The sequence below is a fragment of the Calidris pugnax genome, unplaced genomic scaffold (genome assembly GCF_001431845.1).
Source record: "Calidris pugnax isolate Ruff unplaced genomic scaffold, ASM143184v1 scaffold208, whole genome shotgun sequence".
Classification (NCBI taxonomy): Eukaryota; Metazoa; Chordata; class Aves; order Charadriiformes; family Scolopacidae; genus Calidris; species Calidris pugnax.
The window spans coordinates 808,794-826,152 of NW_015090967.1; the positions used below are offsets into that span (position 1 = coordinate 808,794).

Sequence of the window (17,359 nt, forward strand, 5' to 3'; positions counted from 1 at the left end):
AGGGGGGGGTTCCTGCTGAGATGGGGGGGGTTGGGGGGAGGAGAGAAAAAAAATAAAGAAAAAGAAAAGGGAGGGGAAAAGTCATAACTGGGGAAAAAAATATCAAGAGAACTGAAAAGAACCCAGTCGCTTTTTTTCTTCTGTTTCGCAGCTGGCTTATTATAACTTCACAGCACACAGATAAAGGGATTTTGAGGCACTATCATCTCTCTTGATAGCAACTTCTTTCCCTCCCCCGTCCCTCTCTCCAAGCAATAAGGTAAATGCTAATGCGTGGGTTTTCTGGGGTTTTTTAGATTTTTATTTTTTTCCCTGAAGATATTGCTGGGTAAAGGCAGTTGGCAAAAACAAAGATGGGTCTGGACGTCAGGAATGCAGGTGTGGTTCAGTGTCAGGACTAAAGGGCCAAGCACAACTGGGTGGGATATTTCCAGGGTAACTACTTCAAAATACAGTAGAGAACGCATCACACCTCCTGGTCATCCACATTCTGTTACTGCCAAATGGAATAATTTTTGGTTCAAGCTGTGTGGGACTAGGTCCCACTGGGATTACATCACTCATTTGAACCTCTGAAGAAGTGTGTGTGTGTGTATATATATATATATATATATTTATACAGTGCATACTACTAATAGCTATTATATATAAAAAAATAATTATGCTATAGAAATAATGGTTTGTATAGCACAAATGTGTGTACCGAAAACAGATCCACTGTTAGCTTGTTAGGTCTCGGGGCAGAGCTAGGTAAACCTTAATCAACATTTTCAAAGGAATTACACATCTATAAAATTAAGAACTTAGCAATTCATTGAAGTATACTTGGCAATATCCCCTACTGAAGTAATCTTTTTCCTGCAAATAATTTAAAAATAATTATACAGCTAAATAAAAACAAACAAAAAAAAGTCTCAATATGTATCTTTTTTTTTCATTAAAATTACTGAATTAGAAAGCAAGTAAATGTTCAAAGAACATAACAAAAGTGTGGTTGTATTACCTTCAAATACATTACAACAAGCTGTTTGTCGCCTACCAAACACATACAGCAGGGCTTCTGTGGAGACCAGGAGGCAGACAGTAACTTTGATCACGCAGACATTCCTCATTATTTCAGACCTCAAATCAAGTAGCAACAGTCAGGGGAAGAAAGGGGTGAGAGACATGGGGCTGCTGGGGAGGAAAAGGGAAGCAGACTGCAATTTTGTCCTAGGTTCAGCATCCTAATTTAAACAAAAACAGGCTGTTGCCATCTCCGTGCTTCCCTGCAGCCCCCTCCCCTTCCCCATGCTTTCCAGCCTCCTGGTTCACTAAAAATGACAAGCACATTTCTAGGCTCTGCTTTTTTATCAAGCTGACAAAGGTCAACAATACTAGCCAGAAGAGTGTTGAAGTATTCAGTGCCACAGGTCATCCTAATAGATACTGGAGGGACTCGTTGCAACACCACTGTAAGCCAAGACAGCACGATTTTTAAGAGGCAGCACTTTGCACGTTCACAGCCTAGTTAATTTAATACAATGCTGGCCTCTTGTTTGCAAAATATCATCGGCAGATTTCAGAGCTGGTATCTTTCTGTGGGTGACAGTAAGGTGACTGAATTCAGGCATGTTAACAGATGCACCTTTTTATGCTCTGTTAAACCATGTCACAGACTACAGCCCCTAAGTGCATTCCTTTATTTATGCTGCAGCCAGCTGAGCTAATTATCAGAGACAGACCTGGTTCTAGCTCTATAAAGTCCAGTGGCTGTGTAGGTGTGTAAAGAGGCTGGGAGGGAAAATGGGATGGGGCCGGGGGGTGGAAAGAGACTGTTTTTGAAAGCACTTCCTTAAACACATGGCTTTGAAGTCTTCAGGATTTGTCGTTGAAGCGGGGTGGGGGGGGGGGTGAATATAATAATGTTTGGTTCAAATGTGCTGCGTCCCACCCACACCCTTTTTTTTTTTTTTTTTCCCCTCATTTGAACAGTTATGTTTAGGTCCAAACAGCTATAAAATAAACATCAGTACAAAACTCTCTCCAACACTCAAAAATAGTGGAAGAAGCTACCTCAGGAAAAAAAACAAATTAAAAAATGGTAAACAAAAGCTTGTTACAGCTCTCCGTACAATTCTGGTCTGTTTTATCATGTGTGGCCACAGGAACACACACTTACAGTTCTCTTTCCACCGAATATTCCAATATGCCAAGCATTCCCCACAAGCCTTCATGCCACAATCATATTTTATCAGTAGCAGCAGCTACTGCCTTCCAAAGATTTAAAAGCCATAGCTAGTTCGGTTCTATTTACTAAATTAATGTATTTTGCTTGCACGACTTCTTCCTGTACTGTAGTTTTCAGTAAAAAAGATCATGATACTTAAGACAAAAGAGGGGGAAAAGGACTTGATGTTGACAATTTTTTTTTTTTACTACTTACGAGTGTATGACCTTAACTAAAGTATTAAATCATCTATCTTACGAGCAACGGTGTTTGGTTGGGTTTTTGGGTTTTTTGTTTTTTGTTTTTTTTTTTTTTTACAGCGTACAATTTAGCTAATAACTAGTTGGGGCCAATCTTTAACAAGTCACATATTTCCATTGTCCCTTCACCCCCTGCTTATGCTTTTACCACATCCTAACAAAAACATGACCAGAACTGGTGAAAAACATACGGTTCCAACTAATGAATCACATACTTTCCCGCAAGTGCAGTAAGTACTACCAGCTGTGACAGTCTTGCTTTGGCAGTGGAACCAGTGCAGAACAAGGCCGACACATCTGAAACCAGCTGTACTGAAAAACCACAAGCAATATAAGTCCGTCTGCCTTCTCAGGGGCTTCTTTGTCTCTGTCTGTGTCTCTGCTCTGTCCCTAAAACTTGCCAGCCATCTTGTTTTGACAGAGTTCAGAGTTTCAGAAGTTTCAAGGGGGAAAAAAATCCGCTGATTCAGGAAACTGGGTTTCAAGAAAATGATAAGGAGGTCTTTGTCAAACAAGCCCGAGTCAGGAAATTTAAAGAGACAGAGTATGCATCTACCCGTCTGCTCTGCTTGTATGACCACTTAAAGCAGCAGAAAAAGGATACACACATATACTTAAAACATGTGTATGTCCATAAATTTGCATTTGTACTTAAAAGCACAGAATGCTCCTCACGAATGAAGGAGGGTGAGGGGCGGAATGCTGTCCTGAGATCCTGAGATTTTATCAGATTAAATTTGGGAAGGCCACGAAACTCACCCATGACTTCATTAATCTCTAATTGTACACATCACCCCAACAGGAAAACCAGTAAAAGTTTTACCTCGCCACACCACTTTAGTGTGCTGTAAATGCCACGTACTTTACTGGAGAGTATTCCAGCAGTGTTTCAGAAAGGCTTCTAAAAACCTTGAGGGGGGAAATTTCTCAATATTTCTCCAGGTAAGGTCAGGTACCAAAATTAACATGAGCCTAAGCCTTCTTTACTTGACTGAGAGGGAGTAGAGAAAAAAGTAATCAATGTAAAAAAAAAAAAAAAAAAAGGAACTATCAGAATGGACTTAAAGTGGCTTTCCTTTACAGGAGAAAAGATGTGACATTCAGGTCTGATGTTCCAGGTCCATCTAAGACTAAAAGCAAGTACTGAGTTACATTCTGGCAATTCCACTTTTCCTCTCTCACCTCCAAAAAGAAAAATCCTCTTGCTTGCATTCCAGCAGAAATGCAAGATATAAACCTTAATATGCTTTAAAAAGTCAAGATCCTGGCTTATGACTGGTCTTTCCTTATCTTGCAGTTCACATAGGTATGCATTTTAGAGAATATACACATAGGGAAGGGTGAAATTTGTGTCAGAAACTGGTTTTTCATTAATGACACCTTTTTTTTCAGAATTTTTGAACAAATATGGGTGAAATAATTGTCTCATGATGAATTCTTGCAAATACCACATCACACATCTATTTTAAGATTTTCCAGCAGGCACAGACGTCGCCCCTTCCATATATATTGGGTAAGGATGTGAGAAAGAATGGCACAGCCCCACAGCAGCGTGGCCCCTTTTGGTGACTGTGCTTTGTACAGTGTATACATGTGCACACAAACACCGTAAGCATGTTTAGCAGCTTTAAGGCCTTTGGTTCTCACTGAGGATGGTCACATTACTGCCAAGCAGTAAAGCCATTAAGTGAGCTATTCAGAGACTCTCTGTCAAGTGCAAACAACACTTTAATGCAGTGCTGTGCCATTATATATTTTGTATACACACATACTTTGTAGGAAAAGAATTTAAAATATACTTTAACATATAAATACATGTGCTGTGATCTCTCCCTAACCAACGCAGCTGTGATGTCATGCTGACATACTAAGAGCAACATATGCACTACAAGTCCAATTATAGAGACTGTATATTATACCTTCCTGTAATTGGGAAGGGAATCAACTACAAAGAAAAATTTCAACTCACAGTATTTACAAATGATGGGAAGCTTTTCAATTCAGCTTTGACATACCAAATTGCATCACAATTTTAAGAACTGTTCAGATTATTATTAATTCCTAGATGTGTCATGTATTCTACAAGGAAGCTTGAATTTACTTCATTTTCAGAGGGTAGAGAGATCTCCTTCATGGTATTTGTATTCATCCCTTTCTGGTACATGGATATCAGCTCCTGAATCTATTTTTTAGTCAAATTATTGTGTTTCCTATACCAAAGGTAACCCTGATGCTGTTCTTACATTTCAACCTAGGCTCTCACTGGTGCTGGGAAACAGGGCAAGGGTGATCAAAGGATGCTGAAATTCATCTCCATCCTCTCCTTCTTGATAAGATAGACTGAAGACAGCTCAGATATATGACCTCTACAGAGCTCACTGGATGGACTGGGATTTTAAGGGGGTTTAGGGTTTGGGTTTTTTTTTTTTTTTGCATGGGACTGGTATAGCAGGTTATGAAAAGAATAGACGAAGTCTTTAAGGTATCTTGTATATTACCCTAACATCAGCTCTGCACTAGCAGCGCTAACTGTGCAGCTTTTTCGTTAACATAAGCTAAAAGGAAATTACAAACTTGAGCTCTTTACACACTTAAAAATAACTTTTTTTAACTGTAGGGCAGAAGGTGGTTTTGTTTTAATGATTTACTGGTTTACCTCAAATTACAAACTAATAAAATATATTTCCTCTTAAAATGAAAAAGGTCTTCAGCAGACCTTTGTAGATTCAAATAAAGAATAGTCATAACAATAATAAACTGCTATCACTGAATTAGCTTTACAATTTATATTAACTTCTAATGTAAGCTTTATTCTTCTGTGAGCACAAAAAATTGCACCCATCCACTTTCCAAAATTCAAAAGAGAAAAAAATAAAATCAGTCAAGCATCAAAAGAAGGAACTTGGAGAAGACAATTAAAGATATCCAGCATCAACATAGGAGGAATAACTTGTCCGTAGTGTCTTTTAACTTAATTTACAATTATACAGCTAATTCTAAATCCTTTTTATCAAAAGTTTTAAGTTTACAATGAAAACTGAATAACCATATGAACAATATACCTTTTTAGTTAATATTTTTGCTTCTATTTCTTCTGAAATGGACATTTAATAGAAATTAAAACTCAATTTAATATTAAGCAATTCCAAAAATTACAGTATAAAATACAGCACACTGTATGTTGGCACACCTCACTACAGTTTCCTGAGTAGAGCAAAATGTATTCATGCACACCTGCCTGAATAGGAAACAGACACTCTGCTTTTCCATTTGTCCTGTTTCAATTAATGATTGCTTATCAATTCACTTTTTTACATTCAGATATTTAAAAAAAAATATTACAGAGAAGAGTTGCTGAGAAGAATGAAACTGAGGAATTTAATATCTTTTTTTTTCCTTGACAAAAAGTTTTAAAGCATTAATCCAATCAATTATGACTCAAAAACAATGTCACATGATTTAGCCAATTCCAAAATTCATCCAGTGATTTTCAGATGTGGTCAGACTGTTTGAATTGAAAACTACAGGTTTTTTCAAGCAATTGAATGATTTATACAAATTGCTGATCATTAATGCACCTTTTATAAACCAAAAGGAAGGAATACATTTGCTCTACAAGTTAACAGTTTGACTAAGCCAGGTTATAATTAACAGCAGTGACTATAAAAAAAAAGTGATAGCTGCCCTTCGTAGTTGGCTAATATTCAGTGTTAGAAAATCATATTATTTCTTTTAAGAAAAATGAATATAATCAGAGGTTTGAACATAACTGTAATATTCACTACTTCTCTGAGGGGCAGATTCGTATTGAAATCACCAACCCATCCTACCTTCCTGTACACCTCGAGTTTCCTTGGAAATAGTTATCCTTCTCTCCCAGACAAGGGAGCATCCAGGGCAGTAGAAGATGCTTTGAGGCTAGCTGTCCTTCAGCGTGTCAGCTGGGTGACACAAAGATAGTGTGCTCCAGCCTTTTAAGTGAGGCAATAGAACAGACAGCTCAAAAGTACTCCTGCATGAGACATATAAACAACAGCCATACGAGACTGCGAATCTATAATTTAAAGAATTTTTTTATGTTTACATGTGTATACTTTGATTTTCCCTCCACACTTACATGCAAAAAACCCAAAGACTTTCCTCTGTAACTCTACAGTTCTTCAGTAAGAAATGTGTGTTTTGGCCCAAGAACACAAACTATGTAATATATATACCATTACTTTTGGTGTTTGGGGTGCTCACGTTTTATTTTTTAGAATTATAAATTAATTTAAGTTGGAAAGAAACTCTGGAGGTCATGTGGTCTAAGCCCATCCTGAAAGCAGGGATACTTTTAAGCAGCTCGCTTAGTTTTTCTGGAAATTTTTTTGTTGTGGTGTGGTTTTTTTTCTTAATTTTAAAATTATACCAATAACAGAATTCTTGACCTACCTTGTTAAGCATTACTATCTACAATAAGGAAAATAAACATGGGTGTTGAAGGATTTGTCCATAAAGAGATGGCACAGGCAGGATCAGAGGTCAGGAGTTTGCAGTTCAACCCGTAAAACACTGTTATCTAACCAGTGTTTATGTTGTCTTTTAAATAGACTTAATCTTCAAATTATTCTTACCTGCTTAGCAAACTAACCCTAGGCACTCCTTTCCAGGTAAATAATGAATATACAAAACATTGTGTGGGCTAATACTAAAGTCTACATCATCTCAGAAGGGAATTTTTATTTCCATTCTCTGCTTAGTTCTTACACAGTTTTGAATCTAAGTCCCATCCAAATCAAAAGTATATGGAAATGTCCTCTACAGTCCCCTAGTTTCTTCCCTTTCAGCATGTTGGAAAAGCATACCTTATCCTCAGGAAAGCCCTTTCAGTTTTCCCTTATCACCATTAGGTGCCTAGTTATAATTCTGTGTAAATAGTTTTACTATGTCTTTTCTTCCTATCTAAAACCTCATTCCACCTTTTCAAAAGGAGTACTAAAACATTTGAGTGCCCGTGCAGGGAAAAGTATGTTTAACAGATATGTTTTATATGTCACTGCAGCTACAAGTCCTTAGATGAGTGCCATTAGTGATTTATTATAAATTAGTTCCTTTCACTTCCTGTCTAAGCTCCAAAATCATCTTAGCCAAAGCTGGCATCTCTGCCAATGTGACCTATGTTCCTATATAATGAGGACAGCAATGGAAATATTTTCCTGAAAAGTCTGACTAGCCCTAGGAATACCCACAATTTACTTACATGCAGTCTACATAAACAGTTACGCTGGATTTAGCGTGTGTTTAGCACCACTTGATAAAAACTATTACCAATGTGGTTTACATAAATTACATGTAGTCTACTCCATATGGAAACCATATTTTAGCAGCAACCAGTGTTTAATAATGAACACTCTGCCTTGCTGTCTCACAGGCAGACTCTTTCTCGCCTCTCTCTGGCTGCGCTCTTCCTATGATTTAATAAGATATATAGCTCAAGAGCAAGTCATTTGAATATTCACACTGCAGTTAAAAAGGGATTAATTTTATCCCATGTTATACTGGTAACAAGATGACTGGCCTCTTTGAAATGTAATGCACTAAATTATCCTCATCTATAAGTTTTTTCAAACATAGGCTGATAACAACAATTCACTGCATGAACATCATTATTTGTCTAAGTTATTAATGACTTGTAATTGTTTACTTTATGATAAGTCTCTTTACTTTAGCCCCTGTCATGTAAAATTAATTAACCAGCAGGCCACAAAGAAATACAAGCACAAAGTTGTTCAATATTTTATCACCACTTTGTGTATTTTGTAACATTTCAGTATTTTTGTTTAATAACAGTGGCATCTTCTATGTTTCATTAGACATGATATAATGTGTAGGTTAAGCAGAAATTATGGAGGACTATATACTAATGACAGGGATAAATGCCTTCTTGAAGATTTCAAGCTTATATATATACTTAGATTTCCCTACTAAGCTTAGCAAAAGAGACAATTTTTCTGTCAGGACTGTAAATTTTTAACCTGGAATTCTGATCCTTTTGAAGTTCATGGCAATTTTGTTCTTTTGCTGCGGCCAGATTTAGCCCTCAAATTTATAAAGTGTTTAATATATCAGTTAGCAGGGAGAAAAAGCAGGTTCTAACAAAAGCACTTCCAGAAAAATAAAAGCTATTACAACAAGAGCAGGTCTATCCCATTCTTCTGTTCTTTATTTAAATCTTTAAGATATAAGAAAAAGCTTAAAGATTTTACCCAAATAAACTAGTCAGAGAAATGAAATGAAAGCCATGAGCTATAAAGAAAAAAAAAAAAAGAAAATATAAGAAATGCTATTATGCGGCAATGTTCAAGGACCTAGATGAGATGCTTTTCTTCTTGGAAAATTAGAGTGAATTTAATAGAAAATGGCAACATTGCTAAGGAGTTTTAAACTGGGTTTTACTGTGTATAAATATCTATATCTCTGTAACATAATTCTGTACAATTCTGAAAGCTTGTATTAAGGATATAATTCTTCATAGCTCAAATACAATGTCAACTTCCAAACATCTGGTGAACTTCAAGGCAGAGCTTTCCATCTCCCCAGAGAGTTATCAGTTGGACTATAATGTTATCAGCTTTCGCACACTTCTCAGTGAGATGCAATCTACTTGCCTGAGAACATGAGGGAGAGCCAGGAATTCCTGTTCCAAATCCAAATTTGTGGACTCTCTAAGATTTCTGGTAAGTCAAGAACTCCCAGCTGCCTCACTTCCACAGCCTCCAGAAATGGGGGTATTTACACACCTACTTTTCAGACCAGCAAGGATTAATTACTGTTTTACTGACCATTATATAAATACTTAAATAAAATTCTTTGAATGGCATTGCTCACCTCACAGTGCCTGAACAAAGATGCTTTAATACAAAGGGGAAGATTTTAAACCAACATTGACATACGAACACCACCTCTCTTAGGTGCAGAAATAGAAATAAAAGCACAGCAGACTTTCAGTGGCCCAGACAGTACAGTTAGTGCTTTAATACAATGTAATTCATCATAACTCAGACAGCAGTCTTCTCTAGATCAACTGACCCATCAAAAGCACAATTCCAGTTAACTCAGTGTGCTGTAGTGACATGCCACAGGATGCACAGAATACCTTGGTGTGTTCACAAAAGGTCACGATAACCAGCACTGTTTGGCTGCTGCCTGAAGACAGAGCTGTTTCGCAAATCTAATGAACTACTAGAGAATACCTCGAGGCTGTGGAATCCAGATACTACTTGCCCACCTTCTGATATGACTTTTATCTATCAAAGACCAACACCTGTCCCCAAACTATGAACTGGTAACTCTCAGTCTGTGTTATCAGCCTCTTGTTTCAAGTGCCATTAAGAAATGTGCACCCCCAACAAGGCAGAAGGGAGTTGGTAAATACCAACAACAGTATTTATTGTGAAAAATGTGGGGAAGAATGGAAAGAAAAGTGCTGACAGTTTGGAGGCAATGAAATTATTCTTTTAAGGCATTATTCACAATTTCTCAAAGTGTTTCAGTAAATGAGAAATCTCATTAACAAGAAAAATTATATGAACAAATTAAAATTAGATGGCATGCATCACTCAAAAAAAGGAACACTTATTCCCAATTTACAGGCAGAAAAAGCAAGGTGTACCAAGTGGAACATGAAAAGTAACTAACAAAAGTCCTATTAAGAAAGTTCAACTTCCATAGATGCAGAAAAATCGGAATTCAGTGAGAGAGAAAAGCAAGCAATTGAACTTGATACTACTCATTCTTATAGATCCTCTCACTAAACTAAGCTTTCTTTTGTACATAGGTGATGAAAAGGCATATAAACAACACTGCAATGGTTTTAATTTCCTCATATAACAAGTAGCACTTAAATCTCTATCTAAAGCTAAACTGATCAAAGTTTTTTGGTTGAATAAATAAAATTGCCCATTCCGTGAAATTTCTCAGAATTTCTAGTCCTAAAATCTCATAAATGCCTGGCTCCTATTTTGCTGATGCTTTGAAACCAGCTACACATAATGTGATGAGATTCCTGATCCTCAGTACAAGTGAACAGAAAGCTCCTTAATGTGGAGAGTTTACGTGGACAGTTTGGGCAACTGTCTCACAAAATGTTTGGTGTTCCAGATGAAAATCTGATGACAGATGCTATTTCATAAAAACAAATCAGGTGCAATCTCTGATAGCGATTACTGATTTTTCAGATAGCAATCCAAATTTTTAGAGAACCTTGCGGGTTTTCATTCACAGTGGATACATGTCTCATATCAATAAACTGTTAGCTTTTTCCTTTTTTAGCCATAACAAAATTCTGAAGAAAATTGCATGCTATTTTGATAGATAATTATGCACAGTTTTGGTCAGATCTATTTAACATGGAAAAACTGGCAGACTTCTAACTGTTATTGTGAGAGTCTGTTACTACTGGCACAAAATTTAAGTATGTTCATACTTTTCTAACTTCTAATTTCAGTGTTCTGCTACTAATTACTAATGTCAAAACCAGAACAAAAGCTCACTGCTTGGCTTGTTGACTTCTGCACACAGATGTCAAACACACAGAGTTCATTAATGATTTCAAGGTGATGGAAACCAAAGAGATGTCCAAAAGTGTGCTGCTGATTATTGGGTCTTTTCAGATTTGTATATTTATGGATGGAGAAAGAACAGTTAAAACCAAAATCTTAATTTGACATACACTCTAAGTCATTTTACACTTAGATACAGTGTCAAGGGAAAACCCAGGAGAGTCTAGAATACACAGGGATGTAAAACACATAAATATGATTTTGCTTAATTGCATGGCATCAAGTGGTTACCACAGAAGAAGGACTAGCACCCTAGAAAGATGCTAATAATACACTCATCTGTAAGTGAATGTGTAATGATCTTCAAAAACAGAGGATCTAGATGTCTGTCCACATCTGTTCAAAATGTCTTATGTGGTCAATTTTCAAAAATTGTGAAGAGGCAACAGCAGGCAGTTGTGTAACTGACATAAAACTAGTACATTTTGTGCATAAGCATTTACTGAACATTGTAAAGAGTGTGCAACTAAAATAACAATCTCCTCTCCTAGGCAGCATGACATTTTCTAACATTAGAAAACTGTATTTTAATGAAATCTCAAACCTGCAGATTTAAGTCCATTCTAACTCTAGTACCATAATACAATTCTTCCAAGTAGAAAAAATAGTAATTGTTATGCCCTGATTTCCACATACTTATTAACATTTGGCTGGAAAAGGGAGGTAAACATACACGTGTTTTATGAAGTTCTGAATTGCACTGCTTTTTTGCAGAAGCTGAGATTAGTTGTCAGGGTAACAAAAAAGTGAAAATCTAAACATGTGCTCAACCCATAAAATGGAGAACCATCACAGGCAACCTTTGCTTCCACAGGAATCTTTTCAGTCTCTCATACTCAGTTTTGTAAGCTTTTATTGACAACTGCTGTTGTGAAGTGTTTTGTCCTCGTAGTATGGAAGGTCCACAGTAACAGCAGGGGAAAACAGTTACACACTGATGTCAAACTCACAATTAAAATGGGGTGGGATAGTTTTCACATCCAGCGTCCCTCAGTTCCACAAATCTGTAGCAGCACTTGAAAGAAGACCGGGTAAATCACTTACAGACATGGGAAACTGTTCCCTTTACAGTACCTCCTAAAATTACTCTGTTCAATAGTGAACAGACTAATCCTCAAAGACACAGAAGTGTTAGAAAGTACTGAGAAGAATTAATTGTTACCTATACTTACTTCTGGAAGACATATGGAACCTCAGAAGGTAGCTACCTAACTTATTCTTTCCGCGTGCTTATATACTATGAAGGCAGTTTTCTGAAATTTTTCATATTACTCTCCTGATTCACATTCCCTGAGCTATTTTTGGCTTGATGAGAGTAAAGCCATGGCAGCTGCGTTCTCACCAACATCTACACAAACTCCACTGGCAGCCAGCGGCCACTTTCTGAGCTTGTTTTGGTACTTCCCCACGTTATATGTCAATATTCCCACCTTTAAGAGATTTATTCACAGAAGTCACTGCATAACTCAGGAGTTCCAAGGTATACAAGCATTATAACATCTGTGATCCCATTTTGTCTGTGAAGAATCCAGTCTGGTAACTTTGTGTTTCAGTTACCTAGTTATCTATAAATCATAACCATGCCCAGCATCCCCAAGTAGGATCAACCTCATTGTATATGCACTTCACAGATGGCTTTTAGGACAATTTATCTCTCTGGCAACCTTGCAAAAACTACTGGGCAACCCATGCTCAGTTATTCTGACTTTTCAGAAAGGGTCAACTGGACAAGTCATCTGTTCACCTGCACCAATCCCCACGTGTCCCAAACACTGTACTTCCTCAGGCCACAGAGACTATCTGCTCAGTGCATGTGCAGTAGGCCTGGCATTTCTTGGAAGCCTGAGGCTCATTCAGCATGTCCTGCAGAGAACATGAAGACATGTTTATGTCCAGGAAATCCTAGGCAGAAATACAATGGGCATAGTTATGTATCTGCCTTTCAACAAGGCAATCAGAAATGAGCTCACTTGCTGATGGATTATTTGCTCTCATGATGAGAATGATGTATAATAAACAAGACTAGTTACAATAGCTGAGTGGTTACCCACATGATAATGATATCTTTGTTTTATTGAAAAACACCTCTTGGGATGACCTTTTCACAGCGCAAAATAATCCAGTGGTATAATTGTGGATTGTACCAATCTGAAAACCAGTGTTAAATATTTTTAACCACCCTCATTAGTTCTTAGCATACTAAAAAGTGTTTTCAAATAAGCAAAACTGTAAAACATTTAAACAGATACTACTACATACTTTACTTTTTTGTGGTATTCTGTTGTTGTTAACTGCTGTATTGTCAGCATCCACTTTTATAGAAAATATCCTGCAAATCACAATAAATATTAAAAAAATACAGCTTTTATAAAAAAATCCCCACTGCTATTCTGTAACTTTTTTTTTTTTTTTTTCTCCCCAGGACAGAAACAGATTCAAGACAGATGCTTACAAATTAACTTTTGAACACTCCAATAACCATGGCTGCAATCATTCCCTCTGTCAATAAGTTTCTGGCTGGGCAGTAGAAAGACAGGCATCCTTTCCCATCCCCCACCATGCATAGGTGACAAATTCCTTCAGCAACTCCTCCTTCAAATGCTGGAGGTCATTTGTGAAATTCAGTGCACCTAGGAAGTGGCTCCACAGAAGCCACTGGCAGCTCAACAATAGATGATTAATAGATGCCTTCTCCCCAAACTTCCTTTTTCTAGGCTATTCTGTATCCTTTCTTCTCAGCCTGCCCAGGACCAGCAGGTCAGGATGGAATGGTTCCAGAAAACTATCTGGAGATAGTTGGAGACTGAGCTTAGATCTGAGAAAGTGAAGGAATTAGGAAATCTATCCACTGAAAAAACAACAGGTATAATCTAAACCTTGGTCTAACACACACAAAATATATACCTGTACACCAAAGTGCATTCAAGTTCACAGCATCACCCTGCTTCCTTTTTAAGCAGATTAATACTACTTAGTAGGGTTCAAAAACATGGGAGAACAAAAAAAAAGGAGACCTGCCAAGTATTCTCCCACCATAAGCAAACAATAAAAGTAACAAGTTGCTTAGCAACGTTTATCATTTGGCTTAAACCTGCTCATCACAGTTAAGATTTATCTTAATGTTTCATAAGCCAATATAAACAGTGACCCTCCACTTACAGCACTGTTTTCACAGGTTGTTAGAAGAAGTGCATTGATTACTTCTAGGTTATATTACACTTTTAGCATGGCAGTTTTAACTTTTGTGTTCTGCTGCTCTGGTTGTTTCTACTGAAACAAGGTCTGATAAAAGCAAGTGGGCACACAGACAAGGACATCAGACCCGTGCACAGAAACATGTGGATCTGAAAATTTAAAAGATTAGTTATCATTGTTTAGGCATTTAAATACCAAGAATAAGAAGAGAGCAAGCTGTTCCCAAACAAATTCTGTTAAAAGTTGCTAGTGATGACAATGATAAGAAAATACTATGTTTTAGGTAATGTTTCCTACTATCTCCTCAGGTGCTTTAAAAAGGAAAGAAAAGGCAGTAGATTCCACTAAGGTCCTAAGACCTCTTGTAAAAACATTTATTGAAGTGAGAAACCAGTAATCAGAATAAACACTTTGAAATTAGGCAATCAGCGTAATTAAAATGTTTGCTTAATGTTTCCTCCCATATCTAAGCCATCCCTTAAGTGTCTTGCTCCTTCTCAAACAAAACCAAGGTGCCTCTCGGTCTCTCAGTAGTGGAAATAAATGACTGAAATAAATTACAACTCTGCTAGATACTGACACCCTCCAGAAGCCTCCACCACACAACCACCTCCTCCTTCTCCACTTCAGCACTCAGTGCTGCTGGGCAAGAGGGCAAGGGCAGAAGGAAAACTGAATCACCGCTACGCTTTAATTTGAGTAGTACAGACACGGCAGTAAAACCCCACAGAACCAACCCAAAGAGAATCACAGCCCCATATTGACAAATACTATATGAGCACAAAGGAAGCACAGCCCCTGCTCCTGGCTCAGAAGAAAGAAAACCTCAGTCAAGCAGAAAAGAAGCTGTTGTAAGACTTCAGGAGTATAGATAGCACCACTGTGCTGAATCCTGTTTGCTCTCTTGTGCTGAGCTTGCCTGGATAGGGCTTGTTTTGATTTTATTTTTTTTCTTTTTTTGAGACACCAAATATATTGTCTTTTTTTGCCATACAACAGTGGTCAACAGGGTAACAAAGAATGGTAATGTGGACATGGTATAAGAAACAAGCAAGGATCGAATAAAAGTGAGTGGGAAGTAATGAGAAGAGTAATTAAAAGAACAATGCTGAAGGAAAAAAGGGCAGAGAGAATAAGGCCATTCCAGACAACCAGTAACAGGGTAAAAAGCATCTCCAAGGCATTGCAAAAACACGAAGGGGTGTCATGGGCAGGGAAAACTGTTTCATCCATGGAAGAATAGAAAGCTCAGGTTTGACTTCAGGAATATTGCTCTGAAGCCCTCTACCCGCATGGCTGAAAGCAGCTCCCTCCAGATAAAAACTGATGCAAGTCTTCTCTGATATAGAGTTGTGTCTTCCTCCTCATTCTCCACTGCTCAGAAATACAAACACACCCTACTAAGTGCTCTGCAGAGATGCTCATGTGAAATTGTTCTTCCTTATCCAGTCAAACATATATTTAATTTGGGATTTACAGGGGTTTTGTTTGCTTGTTTCTACCACAAAAAGTAACACTGAAATGATTTATTTTCCTAGTAATGCAAGGATTAGGATCAGATGTCACAAGGTAAACAGTCATTGAAAACAACTGCGTCTTTACAGCATAATTATTAACACTTCGCTAGAACTGTGGACCAGAAAAAGAGTTAAAATGAATGCTTCCAGTAAATAGTGTAAATATTGTTATTTGTGAACTGCCCGAGTGTCATAGTAATTCTTGATGATCACTTCCCTCAATATTACATCTTTCAAAATTCTCTTAAAACTAGATGTGCATTTATTTACAGCTTTTTATGAACATTTACTCAAAAAGCTTCTGAACATTCTCTGTTTGTGTGTCTTTGTGTTCATTTTCTCTGAATATTCTGGGGAATTTTCTGGCATGAAAGTTTGCAGAAACGACAAATTGAATGCTGAGTGGCAGCACTCTAGGAATGGCTTCCCAGAATGTAGATATCTGCAACGTTGCAGGCAAATATTAGATCATGAGGAAATGTGACGGTATGCAGATGATTAAGTTTCTAAAGTCTAGCAACTATTTGCCCACCATAAGGTGCCTTTTTCAGATGAGTTTTTGGTAAATCCCCCTATTACACAGCCTAGATACATATTTCAGAAAGAGAACTCCTATGATTTTAGCCAAATAAATACTAAAGAAATATGAATAAACTATACATGTGCAGTCTCAAAAGTTTGAAAAGACATTGTTCATTCATATAGAGCCCTTCATCCTAAAGGCTTTACGCAAACACCGTATATATTCATAATACTGAAATGCTGATACATCTTGTTGTGACTGTGCAATTTCCTCTAATATACACAGAAGTCTATGGCAAATTTTTAAAGGACTCTGACCTGTCCAAAGTGTACTACTGGATTTTAGGGGCTTTACTAGTTTTTGCAAGTTAAGTAGTTCAGGCCAATATAGTATCCATTAGCAGGCAGAAGATTGTTACGAATACAGAAACAGGACCTTTATATTTACAAAGAATGGACACCATTTTGGTTCTTTTGGCAAAATAAACTCCGTGATACGCAATTCATGTTTCTCAGAAGAACAATGGTAAAAGAATGGGTCCTGCTGTGATTTCAAACAGCGTTCTCCAGAAGGGCTGGTATTCAAAGACTTGAGCCTAGTTTCAAGGTATCAGCCTGCTTGCTTAGGTAAAGATCCCATCATTTCAGTTGGGATCTTCAACGTAGGGTTTGTAAAGGGCTTCAGGATTTGTCCTGTTTATTTAGATCAGAGAACTATCCTTCCCCTTCAGGCTACCCTGTGAATGTTACAGTACTTGATGTACTGTAAACCAGACTGGAATATAAAATGTGTAATGGCATCAAAACTGCAAGGCTCTCTAAAATCCAAAACAGAATTGATATGTATAGATTGATTGTAAAAAAGGAAGTTTATTTTTCATCCATTTTTTAATGGGGTACATGGGGTATTAATGGGCTGTCTCCTTTAAATTAGGTGAAGAATATGGATGGACAGTGTATAAGTCCTGGGAAAATAAGGCCCCTATAGATTAGTGGCAGTTGCTGAAATGTTTAGGCTTTTCATGCAAAATACTCTATTGTAAATTCTGTAAAGAC

The 17,359-nt window shown here is 37.3% G+C and overlaps 1 protein-coding gene across 2 annotated transcripts in view; it reads right to left on the reverse strand.

Annotated features, from left to right (window-relative positions):
- The window catches only part of BNC2 (basonuclin 2), a 246,290-nt gene that overhangs the window by 162,210 nt on the left and 66,721 nt on the right, over positions 1-17,359 (reverse strand). The window contains exon 1 of one of the 2 annotated variants that reach the window (XM_014952614.1): positions 1,004-1,060. The exons of the other annotated variant lie outside the window; for it this stretch is intronic. Within the exon in view, the coding sequence (XP_014808100.1) occupies positions 1,004-1,048 (45 nt within the window). The 5' untranslated portion in view covers positions 1,049-1,060. Of the gene's footprint in view, positions 1-1,003; positions 1,061-17,359 lie in introns of those variants that run through there. 2 annotated transcript variants of the gene reach the window in all.